Source organism: Chiroxiphia lanceolata, chromosome 6, assembly GCF_009829145.1.
Source record: "Chiroxiphia lanceolata isolate bChiLan1 chromosome 6, bChiLan1.pri, whole genome shotgun sequence".
NCBI lineage: Eukaryota > Metazoa > Chordata > Aves > Passeriformes > Pipridae > Chiroxiphia > Chiroxiphia lanceolata.
Genome location: NC_045642.1, coordinates 39,065,507 through 39,090,754, shown reverse-complemented (window position 1 = coordinate 39,090,754; position 25,248 = coordinate 39,065,507). Strand labels below are relative to the sequence as shown.

Genomic DNA, 25,248 nt, shown 5'->3' with positions numbered 1-25,248 from the left:
CAGTTTTGCCTTCTGAGACAGTTTCTTTCTTTTGCAGTGAAAGTGAAAAAGTTTCCAGTCATCTAAAGAACAAATATTTAATTTGCCAAGGAGATTTATCATGTCCATATTTGAAATTCCATATTAGCACAGAGTATGGAGAAACTGCTAATAAGTGGATAGAAAATGTGAAAGTAATTTTATGCCTTAACCCACATAAATCAAGTGTTTAGTTACAGCTTTTATGCTTTTGTTTTATTAAAAGTTAAACAGTGAAGAACACAGATAGAGGCAAGGTAGTGAAATTGGGAATATACACACACAAGAAACTACTACCAGAAGAAAAATGTTGTTTCTCTGTTACAGGGCTAGCAGTGTCTTTGATTGTTAAGCTAATACTTGGATAGTAGGGAAATACTTGGAAAGATACAATAACCTTTTAAAAACAAAGAGGACCCAGTGTGAGAGACTGAAGAGTGTAAAAGACTTGCACTCTAGTATGGTAGCCTTGCATTCTGCATGGTTTCTGTCCTTCACCATTGGAAATTTCTGAGCTTATCCTTAACCACCCTGTTGACTATTCTTGAAAGCAGATAAAACCACTCTGCATAGAGGTTTTGTGAAAGTAAAAGTTATGAGTAGGCAGCTTATTCTGTTTTTTTCTAATAGAGCTTTTTTTAAGTGTTTAACAAATTGTTTTAAGATGGAAATCAGTGAAAAAAAAATAATTTCCAAAATTAATACAGTCCAGCTAAGTCCTGGTACTTAGCATTTTGTATGGCAAGAGAGACATTTTAGTAGTAAATAACAAGGCTGTAGTATAGGTAATACTTGAAGCCAAACTACATGCCTTGGGCTCTTAAACAACAGTTTTAATACCCAAGAATAATGGTGTTTCACTCTTTTTTTTTCTTTCTTTTTTTTTTTTTTTAATTTTACTTGTCAGGCTTTTATTTTTATCTGGTGGGGTGTCATTTTTTTTTTTCCAGAATCATCTCCTCAGATATTGAACAGGAGAAGTTCAGGACGTCAAGGGGGAGTTCATGAACTCTCAGCTTTTGAACAACTCATAGTGGAACTGGTACGACATGATGACAGCTGGCCTTTCATGAAACTGGTTTCCAAAATCCAGGTAACTGAAAGAACTGTAGAGGGAATAGTAATGGCTGAGAGTCCTGTTTGCTGCCAGTAAAACTTGTGATTTTACAGCCATTGCCCAAACAGGGGGATAAAGCTAAGGAATGGGATTCAGGAGAACTCTTGCATTTCAGCTCAGATATTTGGTGCCAGAAATAACTTCTATGATTGACATGCTATTGGCAAAATTTTAAATATGCATTCCATCGGGCGTTTAAAAATGTGAAATGCTTTGCTTTGAAAAAAAACCCAACCAATCAAGTAGGGCGCAGAACTGCTAAAGGTAAGCTTGTGGTTATTAATTAATAATTTAGTTGAATTAATCTTCAATTTATGCAAGATATTCTGAGAAGAAACCTCCAATGAAATAACAAGGTAGAAACAATTTCACTCTGATGTTAACTATAATGCAGTAAGAAGATGATTTTGTAGCTTTGTTCTTAATTTCCCTCTTGTTTAAATTTTAAAGTACTGAATGGTAAAGTGGGTACCCAAAGTAAGTGCTGCTTGAGAGGTTTATAATAAAATAGAAGTTCCCCAAGCTGCTTTTCTGCAGGCTGCACTGGCTTGTCAGTTGAAAGGCAACTGGGACTATCTGATCCTCCAAAGTGCCTGTCCTCTCCAAGCCCTGTGGGGCAACTCTGCACAGACATTCTTGCAGGACCTAGTGGTTGGTGCTTAAATGCTCTATTAAAATTAATAGTGATAGCTGTTAAGTGAAGACTTGAAATTCTGAATTCAGAATCACAGAATATTCTGAGTTGGAAGGGACCCACAAGGATCATCAAGTCTCTAAATAGTTGGAAGGATTGATCTGTCAGGACAAAGAGAATGATGTAAAAACATGAATGAAAGATGTAAGCGCAGCAGAGGAGGAGAGAAATTTTCAGTGAAATGGAGATTAGTGTGTGCCTAACAGAGTACTGGAATTATGCTGGAAAGGGCAGGAATCTAGTGAATGCAAGAAAAGATGGAGAATTCAACTCAATTTTGATCCTGAAAAGAAACTGCTAGATTTCAGTGTGTTCCAGTTTCCCTGAGTCAATCACTAAGGGATAGTCTGTATAGTTTGGAAGGAAAAATCTATACCTGAGTGAACCAAATTTTCTTCATCATGATAGAAATTTTCATTTTGCTTTGAAGACTGTAAAGAATACATTGAATGGTCTAGTGCACAGCATGGCATGGCACAGTGCATGCCAGAAAGAGGAAATTACCTTTCTTTTTAGTAGTCACATAAACAGCACTCCTAAAGGGAAAGGAATGAAAAATGTGCCAATTTAATTCTGTTTCTCTACTAGTTCTTTCTCTAGGTTTATTTGCAGATTGCACTTGATAGATAGTAAAGTTACAGGCCATAACCAAAAACTTGGTTTTAAAACATACATGATGGTGCTTGTGGATATCTTTCCTTGGGGGGGCGGGGGAAGTCACATTTGGATCAGATACCTTTTTCTTTTACTCCCCTGCCCTGCTTTGTGAGTGTGACAATCACCCTAAGCTTCATGCTTACTGGAATTCAAAATTTGTGATTCAAGTGACCAGTGCACTTAAAAGTTAGACAGTCCTTTTCCTCCATAAACATTGTTCTTAGTGGCTCTTTATCTCTGATACTTGTGTACAGTGTCCTGCTTGCTGTAGAAGGGTTCACTACCTTGTCTTTACCACAAGTGAATAGAATTTCTCAATTCCATTTCTTCAAAACAATGAATAGCAGTGGAGTCAAATTTGTCATTATTCATGATTAAAGAGCTTTTAATATTGTAATATGTTACAAGAAAATGAAAAATTTTAAAATCTTGGAAGTAATTTTTGTGCTTGACAGATGGGAATAACTGGAACACCATAATGCTTATCATGCAATTTTCTTACAGTTGTTCACAGGGTATTTAGGATTAGATTTATTCATTGAATTGCTGGCTAATGGTTGTTGTGGTCTGCTATTTTAATGAAGCAAAAAAATGAAAAAGCAATACCTGAAAACTAGTATTCAATTCAGGAAATGAAGGTGGTTGCCTAGGACTCCTCTGTTTATTTAAAAACAAAACATGCTTTCTGCTAATACATGATTTGATTAACATAGGTAGAATTTTAAGCTTCCATTTCTTTGTCTATGAATCCTTTTGTTTGTTTTTTTTAGGTACCAGACTACTATGATATCATCAAAAAACCTATTGCCTTAAATATAATCCGTGAAAAAGTGAATAAATGTGAATATAAGTTAGCATGTAAGTTTATTCAATTATTTATTGAAAGGAATACTGAACCATATTCTCTCATTTTAAATTCTTGTCCTAAAATAGAGTGTGTCAGATGATTAGAAACTTGAAATTGTACTTGGTTTAGGGGTTTGTGGTGTGTTTTGTTTTGGGTTTTTTTAAAGAGCAGTTACCAATATTTTTTTAAATAAGATCCGTTGAACATAGTTCTTTTACTACCAAAATACATGATGTAAAGATAAATAGGAAATGAGCAGCTGTGAAACAACTGGTAATTTCTCAAGCCTTTGATGTCAGTGAGTGTCACTGATGAAATAGTTAGAAAATGTTCCTGTTTGATTTGTATTTCCTGTATTGATAATCAGTGAAATTTAAGAACATTTACATGGCACTGCACCGATACAATGATAGGAACTGGACACACATGTAACATTTTTGTGTTGCAATTCTGTGTAGGATCACTGTATTAATTCAGTGGTGTCATACTGCTTTAGCATACTGTTCTCTGATGACTTAAGACATGCTAAATTAATTTATTTCCTTCTATTTACTAGCTGAATTCATTGAAGACATTGAGCTGATGTTTTCAAACTGCTTTGAATATAACCCTCGTAACACAAGTGAAGCAAAAGCTGGAACTAGACTTCAAGCTTTCTTCCACATTCAGGCTCAAAAGCTTGGACTTCCAATCACATCTGGTAATGTGGACCACACCGCTCCTGCGGCAAAGAAGTCACGAATCTAACCTCTGCCTTCCAAAGGATTTTTTGAGGGAATTTATAATGTTCATTAAAATGAATTGTTAAATTACGCAGTCGTCATGTCTGTTTAAAGCAATAACAACTGTTTTTAACCACCTTGAAGTGTGGCCTGCACTATATTCTCATTGTAATATTAAGCACTCAGGAGAACGTAGGAAAGATTACCTTTGCTACAGTTTTATTCAGTGTCTAATAATTTTGATAGATGTACTGGTTTACAGAGGTTTTGTACATTTTTAATACATTCATGTGTCCAGATATCTTCCAGAAGTACTTTGTTTTTTCCTGCACAAAATAACCTTGTTTCATCCTCTAGATTTTGTAGGAGCTGTGGTATTGAGGGCTTTATCAACTCAGAGAAAATCTTCTGCTGTAGCACAGTTGAAGAAACTGTGTGTTTTTAAAACTTGTGTGAGCATATCTTCTCAACACTACACATGAATGAGTACAACTGCATATCTTTTTAAGTACTGTACCAGTGCTGGCTGGAGGTATTCAGTCTGAGTTTATTAAGTAGATATTTATTTAGTATTCAAAGTAATTTGTGAATTTGTTTTGTATTTATAAAATTTGTACTCGGGGATTAAAAACAACAAAAACAAAGAAAGAGTTCCATAACTTTTTAAATTTTTTCCGGGGTTCTTTTTTGTTTGTTTATTCCCCTCTAACTTGATGATCAATCAATAAATACCTTTCTTGTGTCCCTGACAGTTCTTCTAGCAATGAGTAAATTTACAGGACTGTACTCTAAGTTTCTACATACAACTTTGCAAGTGTACAAATAAAATGAGACATTTTTTCAAAGTATTTTGAGCTTGCACTTCGTTTTGAGTTGTACTGCTACACCACCTTCCCCATTACCTTACAAGGATGAGTTGCTGGAGACCACACAGCAGAATCTAGTTCCGATGTGAGTACCCCAGCCAGCATTTTTGGCAGCTGCAGCCACTGCAATACCTGGTTTCTGAGAGATGCAAATGTCCATCAGTATGTAAGGAGTAATGTAAGTAGTATAAGTTGTTTGGGTCTTTAATTTGCATCTTTAACAGTGTAAAACCTCACATATTTGTTTCGTTGACCAGCAGCTTCTTCAAACTATCCTTACTTGTTTTACTTTCAATATTTATTTATTTAAATTTATTAAACTCAGTTTGAGTCAATAGCTTTAGACCAGTCCTGCCCACCTGGAGATATGCCACACTGAGAAAAAGTATGGAGGAGAAGTTTAGGGGTAGGAGTGAGGGTAGCAAAAGCTGAAACACGAGGCTTCCTGCTGCAGCAATTTTTCTCCCTGTGTTTGTGCTAGGTTATGTCAGAGCTTTAACACCTGAATATGCTCCAGACCTAACAATTACTTGTTATGTAGCTGTGAGTTTTCTTTGGCTGCTGTAGTGCTTATGTTGCCATAAAGGTGGCAAGAATGGACGTTTCCTTGAGCCTAGGAAAGAGATGGCAATAGACAGGAGACTGATCGGTTTGAAGTGTTGCATTTGTGGGTTGCAGTTTTTTAAAATTAAAAAAAAAAATTAAGAATGAGAATGGTGGGGGATGTTGTTCAGAAACGTGTGCTAATACTTCACAGTTTCTGTGGAAGCTTTTCCTGTTCAGAGCCGACACCTCTCTTGTTCCCACAGCAAAGAATGCTAACTTGCATAAGGAATGTGAGCAGCAGAAGACTTCCTTGCAGGGCGTAAGTGGTACCTGATATCCCTGCATCTGTTCTGTCCTGAGGGGTTGTGAATGTCCTGACTAGCAGGTTGCATAAACAGTTGTGCTAGTTCTTGTTCATATGAATAGTCCCCATTGACTTAAATGTGAGTACCTTTTGGGGAGGGGGCATGGTGAGCTGAACAAGTCCAGTTGTGGCAGATGCAATTTAAATAATTTCTGTCCCAAACCTACTCCCAGCTGTTCATTCCTATTGCTCTTTCTCCAAGGTTAGTTCATTAAATGGCTTCCCCTCAGCAACACAACTATAATTTTGAGTAGAGATTTTGGGTAGAGCAAGTGGGAACAGTTTAACCCAAATCTCTGCTTGTGACAGTGGTGTTTGTGCAATGAGCAAAGTTATCAATTTGCCATTAAGTTTTGCAGGCTGAAGGCCTCACTTACACACAGTGAGGGAAAGTACCCACTTCTCCTTTGAGCAGCTGTGCTTAAAATACTCATGTCTGCTATATGTGCAGTGCTCATCTGACTGTCCTTGGCTTTAGTGGTGCTCACAGGGCATGAACTAAGCCCTCTGTTCTTGGCAGCAGGCTGCTTGAGTTGGTACTTTGACTGAAGCTTTTTAAAACTTCAGGGATGCTTTTTCTGAGCTATGTCAAGATGGGTTTTTTTGCTGGCCTTTGGAAAAAGGGGAATTGCTTCCCATCTTCCTCTTTGTCTTAGGGGCTGAAACATTCATGCTCCTCATCCACCTTTTTCCCCCAACAAACCCGTGTCTTACCATGATCACCCTGTTACAACCAGGGTAAGGGCAGTACAGTATCTGTCCAGGGGCTCCAAGCAGGAGTTTTTCACAAAGGTGTTGAAATGGATAGGGCCAACAGCTTCACCTTGGATTCAAACTAATCAGGCTGTACCAGGCCCTTCAGGAAAATATGAAGTAGGCTTCCTCAAGCTCCAAGGTCAGCATCTGTCCTCCGAGCAGCATTTTAACAAGATGCAACAGTGAAAGTCTTTTCCTTCTTGGTAGCTCCAATAGATATTAGCCCTGGCATGGATCCAGATACTGCTCTACCAGCTGATTTTCCTGCTGTGCGAATTCTGCCCCTTTCATTTCTGTCAGGGCTAGGAATTGCTGAGTAACTACCCTAGGCAATTTCTTCTGATGCTTTTTGAACGTAACTCTTTAATAACCGTGGAGTCAGTTCCTTTGGACTCCAACCCAAGGGACTTTCTTCCACGAAATCTTAGCATTTCCTCAAGGCAACTTGCTCACCTCCTGGTCACCCAGACTGTCAAAAATGCAGAAAACCAATCCTTACAGTGACTGCTGTTATTGGAAGCAGCCCTTCCTGCCCAAGGAGGATGAGGTCAAAAGGAGAAGGCCTCTTCAAATGCTGGCTGTAGCCTTCTGTGGTGGTTGCAGTCCAGCTGATACTGGCTGTTTGGTTTAAGGTGTCAGCTAGCAACACCAGTGCAGTGATGTTGTTGTGCCAAGTCCCTTCACCTGTATTAGGAGGGAGGTGATCACCTTGACTGGCATATGCAGTGTCAGGTTCACCTGCTGGAAGTTTAACTTCTGGAAGCCTTTAACAATGCTGGAAAGCTTGTGTTGCTTTGGTCTGGCAGCCCACGTGACAGACGTGAGCCAGCAATCTTCTTTGTGAGGGATTTGGGCTGGGGCCACTGCCCCTGCACCCAGTGCTGGATGACTCTTTTGTAGAGGCTGAGATTTAAAGTACTGTAGGAGAGAGCACTTTAATGTTAGTATTAACAATAAAGAAAGACAACCTTAGAGCAATCTTAGCAAATACGGGCATTAGAAACCATAAAGACAAGAACCATAAGAAGCAGCTGAAAACCAGCCTGAACTTACATGTATAGTTATAGGGAGGCAGAGATTGTTAGACCCCAAACAACCCCACTCCGCTTGCTGCAGTCACCAGGTGCTCCACAACTGGCCATCCCTGCAACTCTCACAGTCCAGAAGTGAAGATTTTTCTATGGATATGTGCAGGGAAGAGGTCTCTGGGGACATCAGACCACACTGCAGTCCTGCCCAACATGCTGCTGCACTGATAATCTAGTACTTTATGATTTAGGAGATTACACTTCTCGTTTATGATTTTTGAATCATTGATGTAACCACTGAATTAACCCTTACTGTGCAGCGATCTTGTCTCTTCCAAGTTTTATCTGTATTCAAATAAGTAATATCTAACACTGGTCATGTTACCTACTGTTGATCACTGTCATAACTGATCGCAGCAATTCCAGCTAACACTTCTTGAGGCTACCAAGGACTGTTTCTACCCTGCAAAGGCCTTCTCACTCTAAAAAAATTGCAGTGTCCAGATGATTGCAGGTACTTTTCCATATGACATTTGGCTGTAACTCCAGGAGATCTTTTCCCCTGCACTGCTAAAATGCCACCTTGATCTTCACAACAGTGACTTCTTGGTCTAGTTCTGCAGAGGGGCTCCTGGTGCTTTACCCAGCCTGCTGCAAGGAGATACTCTGAGATTTCTCAGCCTGCTACAAAGTAATGTATTCTTCCTCCTGCCCTTCATCAGCAACCTACTTCCCCTAATTTGTTGCTTCCTCAGACAGTGCTCTATTAAAACTTTGCCTTGAGGTGCTCAATTGTGTATATGTCCAGTATCAGGCCTGCATAAAAAAACCCCTTGGAGAACCTCCAGTTACCACCAATAAGAAAGCTTCCCATTTTTGGGGCACTCAGGTTTGAAGACAATGTTTGGATTAAATCTGATGCAAAAGGTGAAATGACTTGTGCTGCAAATCAAAACAATTATAAAGACAGATAAGTCAAATGATCACCTTGTTTCCCATCTGTTTCTTAATAGGGATGTGGATGTAGCACCATCCCTAAATGTGTGTGTATTTGTGGATGTATGAGTACATAAGTATGCAAAGTTTTGAATTTTTAATGCTCTAAGCCACTGACTATTAAAACAATGGTTATCATTCATGAATCATAGAACCATAAGTTTGGGTTGGAAGGGACCTTAAAGATCATCTTGTTCCAACCTGTCTGCCATGGACAGTGACACCGTCCACTAGACCAGATTGCTCAGAGTCCCATCCAACCTGGCCTTGAACACTTCCAGGGATGTGGCATCCACCACTTCTCTGGGCAACCTGTTCCAGTGCCTCCCCAACCTCACAGTAAAGCATTGCTTTCTCTCATCTAATCTAAACCTACCCTCTTTCGGTTTGAAGCCATGCCCCCTAGTCCTGTCACTACATGCCCTTGTAAAAAGTCCCTCTCCATCTTTCTTGCAGGCTCTCCAGTACTGGAAGGCATTTTGGAATGCATTAAAATGGGCATCAATACGAGCTCCACCTGAAATGTTTTCAGGGGCAGAAAGCCACAGGCTGCATATGTTTCCCAAAAAGTGCACTGAGGCCAACTTTAGGTTTGTTTCTCTACCATATAATAATAATTTCCTGGGTTTGTAGTGCTTCTTTTCTGGAATATTGCTGATATTATTTTAAATTACTTTTTTAGGTGCAACTCCATCTTTAAATTCTTTTTAGGTATGAAGGAAGGGAAAAAAGTGCTTCCTGGGTCCCCAAAGACAGGGCTGTATCAGCTGCTGCCCTGCAAGAGACTCTGGGTACAGCCAGCAGCTGGCCAGGCTGGAGGTGCTCGGCCCATGTGAGGTCCCACAGCCTTTGCCAGAGGAGGTAGAAGGCAGCAATCTCCAGCACTCCGCCTGCACCCCCCTGCTTGCTCACAGAGTTTATCCAGCTGTTCAGGTCACTTGCTTTTGATGATAGAAATGTTTGATTGGGCCAAGTTTCCTACAAGGATGCTACATGACAGCATGCTCTCCAAAGTGCTGGCCAGTGGCCACGGAAGATCAGCTTTCCCTTCTTTCTTCTCTGCTGTTGTTCGCCTTTCTTTTCTTAGATTGGTTTCAAAGAACCACGAAAGAAAGGGTCTTTATTTGACTAATGGATGCTGCTGCGTTAGCATCGTGTTCTAGAGCTATTCTGGTGCTGTGTACTGCCTGGTTTAACTATGCCATGTGAAGGGACTGCAAATGGCATGCTTGTGCCATAATTTCCCTTGTAACAAAGTTAGAAGGAATCGTCTACAAGGATTACCCTGCTCTGCTAGGATAACATGTAGTCCAACCTGAGCTTTAGCAATTTGCTAGTCTTAGCTTACCAATTTATTTAGGCTTTATATAGGTAGTTCCTAGATAACAATCCTATAAAAACCTGTCTTATAATCTATGTGCTTTCCAATTTTTCTCCTTCAAGCACCTTACAGATTAAATTAACCCGGAGAGGAAAGGATTTTGAAGAGACAGGCAGTGCTGTGGCTGCTGTGAATCCTGTGTTCGAAATGGCAGAAATGGGAGCCAGGATGCTAAAATGTTTGGGTTTTGGATGGCAGTTCTGCATTTGACACTAGGCAGTGTGGGGATTTGCCTGTGGGATCAGGGCTTCATAGCTGCCTTTCGTGAGCATTCCTGTGTAGATCCCACCATCAGTCACATGCTGGGCTCTGCAGTCCTGGCACCACTTGTGAGCTGCTGTCACCAGAAGACACTTCTGCACTGACCGCCAGGTCCCACAATCCAGCGATGATTATAAATATTCCTGTGCCTCAGTCATCCTAAAGCCCATCCTCAAGCACCAGAAAGTGATCTCAACTCGTGTATTTAGCATGTTAGGCTTAGCTAATGTTTTATTTTTAGACTGCTATCTGAAAAAGAAAAACTTAACAGTTTTAAAAAGCACTATAAACTTTTTAAGCACCACACTTTGTGAGGGGCCTTTGCCATGCTTGAATACGTTTAGTCTGTGCGTTTTTTGTTTCCATAGTTGTTGCTTCTAAGAGATTTCTTAGAACCAGTCCTTGGATTCAACCTTCATCAAACACAATTTCCTTCAATTCAGATGGAATGCTGCAAACTGACTCTGAGGTCCGTCTAGAGCAATTTTAAGAGTACTAAAACTCCAGAGCCAAAAGTGTCCTCCTTTTTTGTCTGGCCTTTGCAACTTCCAATCTAAACAGGCCATATGAATTAATCTCCCCAGTCTTGGCACTTTTGTCATGGCTTCCTCCCTCTCCTGGAGAGGATTTGATCATTTGCTGGTGATTATTTTTTGTATTGCAAAGATGTCTCCTTAAATCAGACCTGCAATGTCATAGAAGTGTTGATCATGATTAGAAACAGTCCATTTTCCAAGGAGTTCATTCCAATGCGATGACATAACCCCAGCAGGAAGAGAAGCACGGAGTGATGAAGGTTAGTAGCAGAATCAGGCCAAGGCTGCAAGATTTGGGATTAGTGCCCGAAATCTGTGTACAGTGCTGCTCTGCACTTGTCCAGGCACAGAAAAACAAGGATTACTTGTCCCACCAGGAACCTTGGCTGACTCAGGAGGCCCATTCTTGGGGGTCTTTTCTGTAAAAAATAACATAACAAAGTTGAATCATTATACTCCTCATGTGCCAGCCAACCCCAGCATCTTCAAGGTCTGTAAGCATCTATCCTGAAAGGAAAGAGCTTTTGGAAATCATTGCCACCTTTTCCTGGAGGTGTGCCAATTTAAATTGTATCATCTGCTGAGATGTCTGACCGCATCCTAACTTTTGGCAGTTGTCCTCCTTCAAACCAGGATGAAGCAGTTCAAGAAATGACCCTTTCCAGCTGTCCTGCTCCTCTGCTGAGAGGAGTCACTGTTCTGTGGCTCAACAAGTTTTCAGAAACCTAAGTAAGATGAAAATACTGCTAGGAGAGTTGTAGGTGTGGACTTGACTTGGGTAAGACTACTGTTGTCCTTACCCCTTCTTTGTGTAAGATCTGTTATATTTAGATACTAAATATAATATTGCAAGCAAATGAAGATCCACCTGTTGAGCTACAGCACAGAGTAAGGAAACAGGCCATATTTTTATCTCCATTCTGATTTTAAAAAGAAAGAAAAATATCTCCTTCTGTGCCATGGCAAGTCTATTGAAATTCTAGCATAAGAAGCAGCAGAATTTGAATTCCAAAGCTTGGGGAAGGGCAAACTTGTACACTCTCTGCATAGGGACTATCACGAAGACATGGGAGAAAGTGTAAAAACTGCTGAGTGCTGCTGCTACATGTGCATAGCAAAAGAACACTACAGCAGTTAGAGACACATGGCTTGAGTGAGGAGTATGACAGTGCTGAACACCCACTGTAGTAACAGACAACTTTCTTCTGGTGAGAAAGGCAGTGAATTTTTGCCATAAACTTGAAAAGGTTAGCAAGGGATGAAATTGCTATAGGAGAGGCACCTCCTGGGACCATTGCATTAATTAATGTCCCCGCTAACCTTAGGCATCCCAGTTTTATAGCTCTGCTAGAAATTCCCGACAGAAATCAGCAAAACCATTAGCAGCACCTCCTCTATGTTACTCATGCATGTTCTTGAATAGTGCCGGGAAGGAGTTTGGAGGCTGTTGGATTTGTCTGCAGCTGTGAACAGATGCTGTGGGCTGGGGGAAAGGCACTTAAATAGGAGCTCCCAGGTATGACTTCCCATGGGTTATCCTCCTCTGGGCAGCAGCTCCTCTGCTGCACTCACAGACAGTGAGGATAAAATAACATATTTCAAATTAAATGCAATGTGCTTCAGCCCAAAACAAGCTGGCAGTACGTTTCAGTTTTTTTCATACTGGTTTCACAGCTGGCATGCTCTTAGTATAAGAAAGAGATTTTCACTTCTAGGGGACTCTGCCATTGGCTCCTTTCATAGGAAAGAGTTACATGTATGAAACAAGAACATAAAGGGATTATCCAGGTTTTTCCAGGTGACTGATACATCTAGCAAATTACACCCTTGCTTTTTAGCTGCTTGAAAACATTTATGGACTTTTATCTTATTAGAATATTTAAATAATAAAATCTGTATCTTGTTTCTTGTTACAGCCTATTCTTACAAAGCCCTCTGGCAGCTCTTCCCCTAAACCTATTACACAGCTTAGAGGTCAGCTACATACACCTGGTTTTCTTTTTACAAAAGTCACTTTGGCTCCCTTCTTGCCATTTCACTGTAATAAGCATTATTCTGGGACATACAGCAATTACTGTGCTCCCAGAAAATGATGCTGCTTTTTACATTTCCTCTCTTTAGACAGGATCTACCATATTGCATCCACGTCTGCCACATAGCCAGGGTTCTACCTAACCGTATGTACAGGTATGGATCTCTCCCTGAGAGCTGGAGATAACAGCCAGCATCAAACTCCTTGAACCTAGTGTTGTCAGAGGATGCTTATTGAGAAGGAAAGCCTGACCTTGCTGTTTGCTTGAAATAGACGTTTCTAGAAAATAATTGTTCTGCCTGACCTACTTTTCCTTCCTTAGGAGGAGGGACGGTCTAGGGTTTAAGGAAGGAATGGGGATACAAACCTGCATGTCCTGTGCCTGGACTCACCACAGCCTTTCTGGGTGACCCCAGGCAACCCATCAAACAGGACAAATAATACTCATCATCAGGCAGGGATACTTCATTAATAATTGTAATAATGAGCTTTGGGACTTTGGAGTAAAAATGCTACAAGTAGAAGTGAAAGAAAAAACCCAAACAACCCCAAAACTGTCTTTACCATGGAAGAGAAAGTTGTCTGAAAAAAAAGGTGATTAAATTGAATTGATACAGTCACTGGATGATCTTACAAATCCTTCCTTACCTGGTGTTATGCTGTAAATTTATCTCAGCTGTGAACAACAGGCAGCAAGAAAGGAGACTTGGGAAGAAACTGCTTATGGGGAAAACAAGTTTTGCAGGGCATAAAAAAATTACAAAGGCAAGCAGAGTAAATAGTAGTTACTTTTTCTAGTGCTACAAATCTGCAAATGTTTGTGAAAGTTGAATATGTGCTAATTATGTACAGCCAATTTTTATGTTCTGTTTTTATTAATAAGTTTCCCTGTATTTTAGACTTCAGGGGAATTTTTTGTTCTGTTTGGCCACTTTTCTGCCGTTAGTTTCCATGTTTCTCTCACAGGAGGAACTTTATTTTCTTTTTTTGCTATGTTTAAATACTATCCCTAGAATGATGTCATTACAAGACATAACATTTTAGTTAAATCTCTCTTTTATTGTCCCTTGACCAAAGACAAGCCCGTGACTGCCCGGCGTTATGATTCACTGGTACGCGTGAGTGACCAGCACTGAGAGTCACGGCGGGAGAGGGGGAATTCCACCCTGCCCCGAAAAACACATGGCTGCTGCTCCTCGAGCATCCACGCTGCCCCTACTGGGCTTACGCTGCTGCTGCTTCCTACCGCCTCCTTCCGCTTGGTCTTCTGGCGTACAGCCATAGACAGCTCGTCCAGGGAACGCGAACGGCTGACGAGCTTTCCAAGGGAGTGGGGAGAAGAAAAAAAAAAAAGCTTTTCTTCAGCCACATCCCTGCACAGGCTGAAAAGCAGCTCCACTTGGCAGGGAAAGGTGCTGCTTAACCCAGCTGAACTATCCCAGCACTCAGCCGCCATCGCGGCTTGAGGAAGCGCAGCCCAGCTCTCCCACCTTATCCCCGTGCTGCTTCCCCCGGGAAGCCTCCCGGAGCCCTGAGCGGTGGCTGGAAGGCGGTGGGGAAGGCAGGCAGCCCGCCCACAGCGGGGCGACAGCTGGAGCGCTGGGGCTGTGAGCGTGGCGGGACCGTGACTCAGCCGCAGGAATTCCTGGCACGGGCAGCCGGGGCGCCCCGGAGGGTGACGCAACGGGCACGGCCCGCTCGCATCCCCGCCGGGCCAGCGGGCACGGCTCGACTCCTCGGGGAGCAGCCGCCAGCACCTCGCTCGTCCTCAGCCCTGCCCAAGCCATTAAGAAGTTGAATGATAGCTTGGAGCCCCAGAGGGATTTTGGTACCACGGAGGTGGATGAGGCTGCTTGAGCCAGCAGAAGTGACCCGTGGAGGAGGGACAGTGGAACATGGAGCGTCCCTTAGGGGGAATCTGCCTCCTGGTCCGACAGCAGGACTTGCCGGAGATCCGTGCCTCACACCAGCACATGCATCCTGCCCCTTGCTGCAGGCTTCTGAGTTTGCTCACAGGGAAGCACTGCAAATGTTGCTAACTTGCAGCAAAATCGTGCCAGGATCCACCACTTAGGAGTCAAATATGTTTACTGTGTAATTTTTTAAAAGGAATGTATCTGCAGTGTAAGGAAAAACAGAAAAACTCAGTGTTTGCCTTTTACTGAGGTTTTCTCTAATACTCTCTTAAGTTGCAAACAGATTTTATCTTGCATTCTTTGCACTTCCACTAAAAATACAGAATTGTTGGAGGGAAACTAGACATTTTCCAGGAGTACACAGGAGAGTGAAGGGGAAAAGGAAATGCTCTGAGCAACACATCTCATCAAATGCAGTTTCCCTATGGAATTCTCTCTCAACAGGTTGATTTTTTAACTGAATGGTTAAAAGATTTTCTTTTATTTCAGTGTACACCTATGCAAGTTTCTCTCCTTTCTCTTTGCAGTCCCCTTCCTGAAGATAATCTGACTACACCATAACAGCCCTGAGGTCTCCTACCTACCAACAGGTTCCTGAGTTGAACTGAAAGACATACAGCCCCACTTTCTTCTATCTCAAATGAATTGTTTTATAAAACTTAATTACTTAATTAAGGATCTTAATTACTTTTGTGACTTCTGTTCTTCTGTCAGATTTAACTCAAATAAGCTAACAAGTTAAAAAGTCACAGAGACAAGGACTATCCCAACTGAGAGAGGCCAAGCAGAGGCCTTACTTCCATGGGAAATGAGTCTGAAATGGTAATGTTGAGTTCAGTAAGGCTGACAGAGAAGCAAAGAGAATGCACAGCATACTGAAGGAAAGGACTGTGATATCAGAGAACTTCAATGTGGCAACTTAGTCCATTATAATTTCTCACCAATGAGCATCCAGGAGTGGAATCTAAACAAACAGTGCCTTCTGCTTCATGGTGAGTCATTTCTTCCATCCACAGAGGGTGAGGGGAGGCTTGGAGGTCTTCCTTAGAGGCATGCGCTCCGCAGAGGGTATCATTCACAAAGCTTTTAGTGCTGCTGCTGCTGCTAGGCTCTCTGAATCATTGGGCTATTTCAGTGGTGCCTGGTAGGATGCAGGTTGTGTGGCACAAGGGTAGTGAAATGCGGTGCTTCCTGAGTGCAGTGAGATGCCAAAGTGGGGAACTAGCTTTGTCTGAGTGTGCTCCAGCAATAAGATTTGCTTGGTCATTATTGCTTTTGGCTGGATACTGGCCATTTCTCTAGCCTCCAAAGTCACCACTGGGCTCTATCACAAGTTCCTTCTCTGATCGCTGCAGTCACCTGGAGTTCAAAGTTAATCTCCTTGGAAATGAAAAGCAAAGCTTTCTGTTTACCTGTGACCTGTTTTTCACTCCTGAGAAATGCTCTCCAATTCTGATAAACTTGTTTCTTTCTCAGAGATTTCTGTAAAGCCATAAAATAGTCCTTCTTCAGCCTGTGCTGCTTCTATACTCTGATGACTGCCAAGTACAGTCAGTGATGTGCAGCAGCAGCAGCCTTTAGTGCCTGGGTGCCTCAGGTATATACCTGGTGAGGTAAAGAGAGTAGCAAGCACTTCTGACTCATTATTCAGTTTCCATGGTATTAAAGACAGAGGTTGAGTCATGTACAGTTTTGGATTTTTTGTCCTTGGAGCACCTCCCCAGATGTACAGCTGTGGAGCTGGTAACTCCCCACTTCCCCTTCCGTTTTATGAGCCTGGGATGTGCAGTGCAGAGACCCCACCATGTGGGTGGCTGAGGGTGCACTGCAAGGGCACGAGATTATGGCACTCACACACAGCAGTTTCATGGCCTTGTGCACACATTAGAAGTTTGCTGAGGCCATGGCAGTGACTGTGGTCACTGGCACTGGGGCATGTATGGCACACATTCACAGCTACAGCTAACTGCTTGCTAAGGAACTCCAAGCTGCTGCTTGCCTCCCGACATTGTGTATGGCTGCAAGGACCTCCGTCTGGGACACTAGAAGGGCATGTGTCACACACAGCCTGCTATGACGCTGCAGTGCCATGAAGGCTGGTTTAGCAGACATTAAGCCATCCTGATGATGAGGATTTGAAACCACCTAAGACCACCCCAGCCCATGACATTGCTCAAGAGCATCAGATGACCAGGAATGGGGCCGTCAAGACTTGAGTCTAACAGACTGGACATTTTCAGCTCAGTGGCAGCAAGGAGTCCTGAATGTGTGGCTGGAAGGAGCTGAGGGATAAATATAGTTCCAGATTAGTGATTTCAAGGCTGATGGAGCAAATTTTGAAAATTGAGGAATGCAATTCAGTCTTGAAATCTGCATTCAGAGAAGGCAAGATGTAACTCAAAAAGGATATTGGAAACATAGAGGCTCATCTGGTCAACATGGCAGTGTATAATAGTGGAGAAAGGGAGGGAAAAATCACACATCACTCACACAATGCAGTATGAATGTATATATGTGTATATGTATCAATACATGCATGCTGAGAAACGCTAGCTTGCTGGTTTCCACCACAGTACTAGTAGCAATTCAAGTGTTTTAGGGAGAGATAGCTGACTGGCCACAATGCAAGATGGGGGCTCCCAGGTACATATGTTTGAGGTCCTGCATCTTTAGATCTCCTAGTTTTCAGACACACCAGTTCAGGGAGCCGAGAACTGCATTGGACTGACAATCCTCTTGTCTACTTGGATGAGCTAAAATGTTCCGTGTTTGTTGTCCTGTCCGGCTCAATATGGACAACAGAAACACTGTCAGGAGTGTTGTCCTTGTTTTCCCGTAAGTCATCTTCCCATCTTTTAATGCTGCACCTTCCGCCCTGCGTGCCGTGTCCCGCCCCACAGCTTGAGCAGCGCTTCCCAGACCGCAGAAAGGGCAGTCCCAGAGCCAAGTCGGCTGGCCTTTCCCTGCAGAGCGCGGAGGCACCGCGGCAGCAGGACCGCTCCTTTCCGGGTGGGGACACAACGCCGTCCGTGCCGGCTCTGGGGCGTGTGCGGGCAGCCTGACAGCCCCCGGCGGTGAACAGGGGGCCGCGCCAAGCCCGTGCCTTTAGAGCAGCAGAAAGCGCCTCGGCCCGGGGAGCAGCGCCGGGCGGGCGGTGCGGGGCAGGGCGGGCAGCGGCGGCTCAAAGCGGCCGCGCCGCCATCGAGCCCCGGACTGACGCGCCCACCGGCCGCTCGAGCTCCGCAGCCGGCGGAGGGGCCGCACTGCCCTCCCAGCATCCAGCCCGCACGGCCGGGGCAGGCCCGCGGCCGGCCAGGGGGACGCCCAGGGCTGGGGGCACAGGCCGGAGCACCCACGGTGCAGCACCAGCACCGCCCGCGCCGCGCGGACGACCGAGCGACACCGCACCGCCGGCGGGCCCTGCCCGGCTGGCCCGGCCCTGCCCTGCCGCGCGGGGGCTGGCCCAGCCCGGCCCGGCCCAGCGCGGCCCGGCGGCGGCACGTGGTGGCGGCGCGGCCCATGTGACCGGCCCTCCCCGGCCGCCGCGGCTCATCCCCCGCCCGGCCGAGTCCCCGCCCGCCTCGCCCCCAGCGCAGCGCAGCGCTCTCTGCGTGCAGCAGCCCCGCACCGCAGGCAGTAGCCGCCGCCGCCCCGGGACCCGGCGCCATGGTAAGGGCGGCGCGGCGCGGCCTGGCCCAGCGGGCGGGGAGGGCGGCGGGGGCGGCCCGGCGGGGCCGAGTGGGGGCCCAGCGGGGCTGAGCGGAGCAGGCTGGGCCCGGCGCGGCCTCCGGCGGCCATTTTAGTCTAATTTTAGCCGGGTGCGGGGGGAAGGGGCGGCGGGAGCGGCCGCGGGGCAGTGGCGGGCAGCGGGCGGGCCGCGGCGGGGCCGGGGAGCGGCTGGCGGGCCGGCCGGGCGGCGCAGCGCTCCCTGCGGCACCGCCCGGGTGTGCGAGTGCCCCGCGGTGCGGGCCGGGCGGGGTGGCGGGCCCCCGGTGGGGGTCCCGCACCCCTCCCGCGGTGCCGCGGCCGCCCGGTGCCCAGGCCCGAGGGGCGGTCGGGCGGGAGCGCTGGGGCCGGGGGGGGGGGGGGGGTGTTGGCGCGCGGGGTGGCGGGACGCCCGTCCGTGCCCGCAGGCGGGGGCCAGCCCCGCGAACAAAGCGGGAAGAGGGGCAGGCGGCGCCCCCGGGGACAAAGCCGGCGGCTCCCCGCGAGCCGCGCACCTGCCTTCCCTCCCTGGGCAGCCTGCGCTGGCAGCGCCCGCCTCGGCAGATGTAATTGTTGGACCGAGAGCAAGGGCGCTGCAGATGGGCTGAGCTCGCTCGCTCGCTCGCTCACTCGCAGTGGGGTTTGCTAAATTACTTGCCTTTTGCCTTGAGCTCCTCGTTTGCCCTGCCGGTTTTTTGTTTCCTTCCTGCTCTAGGCTCGTGTTTTGAACGGCTTCCGAGCCTTATGGGGAGCTGTACAATTGTTACGATTGTAAAATTCGAACAGTTTTTTTTATATGAAGGAAGAGCAGTCAAACAATAATCTCGCAGCAGTATGAAGTAAAATTCGGGAGTTCTTAAGGCGTGGTATTGAAGCTGACACAATGCAGAAAACATTTCTGTTGCTTGCAGGGCCTTACCTCACCCAACAAAATGAGAGTCATGATAGTGCTGGATGTGAGCTGCTGCTGTAGCGTTTGTTCTACTAAAAACCCAAGAAAACAAACCTGCAAATGAATGATCCCCCCTCTCATCCAACCCAAAATTATAAACTCCTCTCATATGTTCAGTTCTTACCCCCATCCCTATTCATCCCCTCCCCCCCAGATAAGCCAAATGCATGATAAGGTAAAGGAAAACTGCTTGAGTAGTACAGTTGTGTGCCTAGTTGTATGATATTGCTATCCATAATTGCGGCTGAACATGCTGAGATCTGCAACAAGAAACTACCAAATATATACCTCCTTTATATTTTCTGCTCCAATCCTGCAAATACTCCTAAATTTGTAGTGTGTTCAGGTTGAGTATAGTATTTTCATTCTTATGGGGGCAGACAGACTTTATCAGCACTGTGGGCTATCACCTCTTCTAGCAAGTGTTAATTTTGCTGTTTGAATTATTCCTTTGATCTCATTTTACAGGCTTCTGGAGTAACAGTGAATGATGAAGTCATAAAGGTTTTTAATGACATGAAAGTAAGGAAATCTTCAACCCCAGAAGAGATTAAAAAAAGAAAGAAAGCTGTTCTCTTCTGCTTAAGTGATGACAAAAAACAAATAATTGTAGAGGAATCAAAGCAGATATTGGTTGGTGACATTGGAGATACTGTGGAGGACCCCTATACAGCCTTTGTGAAGTTGCTACCTTTGAATGATTGCCGATATGCTTTGTATGATGCCACATATGAGACAAAGGAATCTAAGAAAGAAGACCTGGTATTTATATTCTGGTGTGTAAAAGCAAAGCTTGCTGTTAAAATTGAATATCATGGAGCTACCACCGGATGACCGAATAACTGTTTTGTTGTGGTTTTCTTCTTTTTTTAAAGGGCTCCTGAAAGTGCACCTTTAAAAAGCAAGATGATCTACGCAAGCTCTAAAGATGCCATTAAAAAGAAATTTACAGGTACTGACCTAAAAATGTTTTGCTCATTAATTATAATGGCATTTACATGTAGAGGTTCTCACAAGTACATTGTTGTCCGTCTGTCTTTCAGGTATTAAACATGAGTGGCAAGTAAATGGTTTGGATGATATTAAGGACCGTTCAACACTTGGAGAGAAATTGGGAGGCAACGTGGTAGTTTCACTTGAAGGAAAACCCTTATAAAAAGACAGACAAGTGCCATCTGGATCTAAGGAGCTTCCATTTCTGCAGCTCGTTCAATTGGAATAGTATTAGTCTCCCCATCCCCTCCCCTCCTCAAAAAATAAGTCCCTTCCCTACTGCCCTGAAGGAGATGTCATTGTTAAGCAGTCTACCAGTGATTGCCATTAGACTGTTTAATCCTGGTAGTTTTATGTAGGATCCAAGGAATGCTTTCACGTCATACTCTTAGCCAAAACTGACGTTGCAGGCATTCCTTGCAACATGTACAATGAATGTGATAGTTAATGTAAATAGTCTAGCAGACAGCAAAGGGTAAGCTAATTGAATGCCTTGAAAGTATTGTCCACTGGTCGGATGGTAGACTCTATACAGTATTACTTACAGTTGCACTTGATTGCAGTTCCATGAGGCTCTTGTGCATTCATACACCTCACCTGCCTTGACAAGCCTATTTTTGTGACATGGCAGCACACAACACTATGCATTTAAAGCACTTTTTTGTAATATGTTTGACCTGCCCCCTCCCAAAGGAATGCCAATTAAGTTGCTGTAACTGTGTCATCAGATTATTGTAGTACCTCAGTTTCATTCCTGTTACATGCATATCTTTATAAATGAAGTAGCTGTTACGATGCCTTTTGTTTTCCATTGAATGTACACTACTGAACAGGAGTAGAAGTTATCTGTTTACCATGTGAGTCTTGAAACACTAAAGTTTTGTAAAACATCAGTCATGGTGGCAATTTCTGTATTAAAAAGAGCCTTAAATGGAACATTGTTTTTTGAGATCAAAAATTGGCCACGTTGCAATAAAACTTGTGGCTTATTACAGAACGTTGCCTTGTTTTCATTGGAAAATATAGTTTTTAAGTGTTTAAGCATATTTCAAATAACTTCTGTGGAAAGTATTGTAAAGGTAAACAATCATTAATCTCATCTTAAATAATGCAAGTTTTTAATACTGATTTAGGCACTGCTTTACAAATCTTTGTGTCTCTGTTCTGACCGTTCGATAAAGGACCTGCTCCTAGTTTACCGTTCAAGTAAAGAAGCTACCACTACTGGAGACCATTATTTCCATGAAACACTTGTGTCAGAAATGTAAAAATACGAAGTAATTAACCATGCAGTGTGTTTCATACCTGAATGCTCTTAAAGTTCTACATGCCAGAGTAAAACCTTGCACGAGCTCGACGCCTTTTTCGGTAAGATGATGTGTAATGACAGTTATGTGCAGAGTATGAGGCCAGGAAGGAATTTTTGTTTCTCAAGTGTTGCAGTTAAGACTGACTTGGTACAAGAAATAGCCTAAATGAACCGTTCTACTTGTTAGCTTCTATGTAAATAGAACTGGAAAGTGTTTGCCACTACTGAGGCTTGCACTGGGGACGTGTTTTGGCTGGGAGCCAAATAATGCTCTCCTTATAGAGAATTTGATCTGCTCTGTGTGAGCAATCCTCCGTTAGCCAGAGCTATTTATGGCAAACACATGCTTTTGTATCTTGTCATCGTTATCCACAAATGGCAAAACTGGACATGATTCTCCTGGTATGCGTAAAGGAGTGCTGTTAGGCAGCCACTGGCAGCTGAACTGTGCATGCTGCTAGAAGGAATGCTCTTTATCATTACCTTATTTTAAAAAGTTGGTAGAGTAGAACTGTGGAGCTTTTAAATATGGGCCCTTTATGTTCAGTCCATAACCCTTTTTCAACAAGGAAGTAGATGATAATCCAAAATTTTTTTTTTAATATAGTTTAAATAACCTAGTGGTGCTGTGTTTAGGCTGTCTTGTCCTGTAGAACTTTAAGACTTTGTTTCAGGCTTCTGGCTATCCCTATGACTTGCACACCTCATTGTGTTAGCTGTTCTATGTAGACGAAACTTTACTAGAATTTAACTAAAAAGGCATGATGACCACTGACTTACTAAGTGTATTAATGAGTCTTGGTTTTGTTCTACAAAACTCTCCTTTCAGGTACCTTTTAAGGGTGAGAAGTAACTGATGGTATGCATGTTGTCTAGATAAAAAACCCCTAACTTTTTATTTCTCAAAATAGTCTATTTCTGATCATTCATGTTGTGTGCAAAGCCCAGTTTAATGTAAAGATCTTTGTGCTTTATGTTTGACTTGAGTTCAGTACAGTAAAATGCAATTATCTTTTAACTGATTTTTCACAACGGATAAATTGCTTCTTTAGAAAAAGCCAAAATGGAAGATGTTACATTTTAATAAACCATTCGAATTTTCACTTTAGACAGTAAACTTTTTTTAAGCAGTACTGTGTTTAAATTTATTGTTTGTCTCTGCTGCAAACAGTCTGGAAAAACGTCTGTGGCTTCTCAGTTGAATATTAAAGGTTACTTTTTTTTTTATTTAAAGTAGTTTAGGTGTATATTCACTCAGTCCAAGTAGCTATGAAATTGAAGCACAAATTGTATTTCTGTAAGATTCCTACCAAATTAAAGTTTTGGATCCAAAAGGATCAGCCTGCCTTCAGTTTGTTCTTGAAATGACTTACTGACTGACTGATGAGGGGTCCAATTCAGATGGCTTGGCTTTAAAAGAAACAAACAAAAATGAACACAAACCAAACAAAAACCAATAAAGTGCTACAGAACTGTTACTGTTTGAATTACATAAAGCAAATGAGAGACAGCTGGCATCTGTTCCAAAATGGTTTGTCAGCTGTTGTTTTCTGTCATTATGCAAAATGGTGAGGGCCTCATTGTGATCGAGAAGTGGAGGAAAATCCTCTCAAGTTGAATATCTTCTGTGTATCTCCATGTAGACGTGACTTTCGGTATCTTGGCTTCAGTTATTTTATTGATAAAGAAATGTTAAATAAAATTTTCATGAGAGTAGCTTGTGCAGAAATGGCATTTTTCTTCTAAAAAAAGTATTTCAAAGCCAGCAGTTATTCTGTTTGATTTGGTAAATCCTGGAAGAGGTATAAGCATATGGGTTTGATTTCTCCAAAAAGGGAAATCAGTCCAAGACTAGAGTGTGTAGGTGAAGTTTATGCTTGTGGCGATTTTTGAAATGGAAAGCATGAATTTACACGGACTTGAGTGTAAGAATTGCTCCTAGTCACATCGTGGATTTTGAGTATGTTCAGTTAAAACCCAAAGTGTTTCTCGAAGTAGAATAGTGTTTTCCTGCTGTAGCATTCCCTTGAGTGATGGAATACAGCAGTTGCCACAATTTGATAATAAGCTTTACTCTTTTATGCCAATTCCAGTATAAACCAAATTTTCATTGTCTGCCTATTTTTTATAAACTTCTGTAAGTTCCTCTTAGTTTGTGGTGGCGAGTTAATGATTGTAGAGTGAAAACATGGCACTAATGGTGGATCAAAGATCATCAATGTAGCACCTGTCTATGAGTATTGAATTTCTTTGAAATATTTCTGATTTTGAAAACCTGGTATAAATAAAGTTAATTTAAATGTCTTCAGTTGTTGAGTTTGTTTGTGTGCTGGGCAGCACCTACACTAATCTCTTTGCTATTGTCTTTGGATTGGGAGCAGCCTAGACACTGAAAGGAGAAGTGGTGGAATAGCTGGATTTTCATAACAGGTTTCACCTGCCACACATTCAGTTCAATACCCAGCTCTAGCAAAAGCCAGCACCAGTGGCTCTGGAGATGGCTATAAAGAAGTTTTCGGTGTGTTGGTGCTGGATAACTTTTTTCTTTTGTTGGATCCTGGCACACATGTTCACAAAATTAGATGGCTTTTTAAAAAAAAAGTAGCAAAAAAGTATGTTTACGCTGACAAGTCATTTTTTAATACTGGGAAGAAAGTGAACTGATGCAGTCTGAAAAGGTGACTCGAAAAATGATAAAAAGATTATCCTTTTGGTATCAGTGGTATCTCTCTTGTTAAAAGTAAAATTTCTGAGATCTAGGAATTGATCATCTGGAAGATAATTAATTTTGTAAACAAAGCTGTCTAGAAACAGCTTCATTGGATGCTCTGGAGAAGGCAGACTTTTACACTGTACATTAACAATCTCTTTAGTGTTTACCTAACATAAACTTTCTGTGTGACTATAGGGGACATATATGAGAATATGCATTAAAACAGAATGCAGGGTGTCATTTTGAAGTGAAGGTTTTTAATACAAATTACTGCTTAGTTAAAAAAATATTCTTTCAAAATCAATATCCACTGCTTGATACCCTATTGAATTTGGACATTTCCCTGCCCCACCTCCCATGCTGTTAAATCTGCAATAACCCCCATACATCTTACTCTTCCTTTAATTGTTTATCTGTGCATTCTACTAATGACATCTGAAAAATAAATACTACAGTAAAAATTAAATCTTTTCATAGGAAAGTCAAACAGGTAGCATAATCTATGTTGTTTGATGATTTAATAGAATTGTCTTTATATTGTAAAGCTTACAGAAAAAAATATGTGCTAATTTGGAGGCACAGTAATTTTGACAGTCCTAGAATTCTGTGATTGTCTTTTTAATATCTCATTGTAGGTTGATGTTTCTATTGTCACCTTTGCGTCATAGTTACATAGAAAACTAATGATTGGGAAAGAAACTTGAAGGTGCTGCTGATTATTTTTAAAAGTTTCTAAATGTCAATTCAAAATAATACACGAACTTCAATTTCCTGCTGCTAGCTTAATTTTTATTCTTGTGTGAACAAGCTTAGGAATGTATGTGTAGCTGTAATCATGC

General features: G+C 42.9%; 2 protein-coding genes across 5 annotated transcripts in view; both read left to right on the top strand.

Annotated features, from left to right (window-relative positions):
• The window catches only part of BAZ1A (bromodomain adjacent to zinc finger domain 1A), a 74,312-nt gene extending 69,409 nt beyond the window's left edge, over positions 1-4,903 (top strand). For all 4 annotated transcript variants that reach the window (XM_032690450.1, XM_032690454.1, XM_032690453.1 and 1 more), the window contains 3 exons: positions 969-1,111; positions 3,257-3,344; positions 3,890-4,903. In XM_032690450.1, coding sequence (XP_032546341.1) covers positions 969-1,111; positions 3,257-3,344; positions 3,890-4,080 — 422 coding nt within the window. In that variant the 3' untranslated portion in view covers positions 4,081-4,903. The remainder of the gene's footprint in view (positions 1-968; positions 1,112-3,256; positions 3,345-3,889) is intronic.
• Positions 4,904-18,289: 13,386 nt separating this feature from the next.
• CFL2 (cofilin 2) lies at positions 18,290-24,000 on the top strand. Its single transcript, XM_032691182.1, has 4 exons — positions 18,290-18,406; positions 19,863-20,170; positions 20,270-20,346; positions 20,438-24,000. Exons 1-4 carry the CDS (start codon positions 18,404-18,406, stop codon positions 20,548-20,550), a joined length of 501 nt encoding a protein of 166 aa, XP_032547073.1. The 5' UTR covers positions 18,290-18,403; the 3' UTR covers positions 20,551-24,000.
• The last annotated feature ends 1,248 nt before the right edge of the window (positions 24,001-25,248 follow it).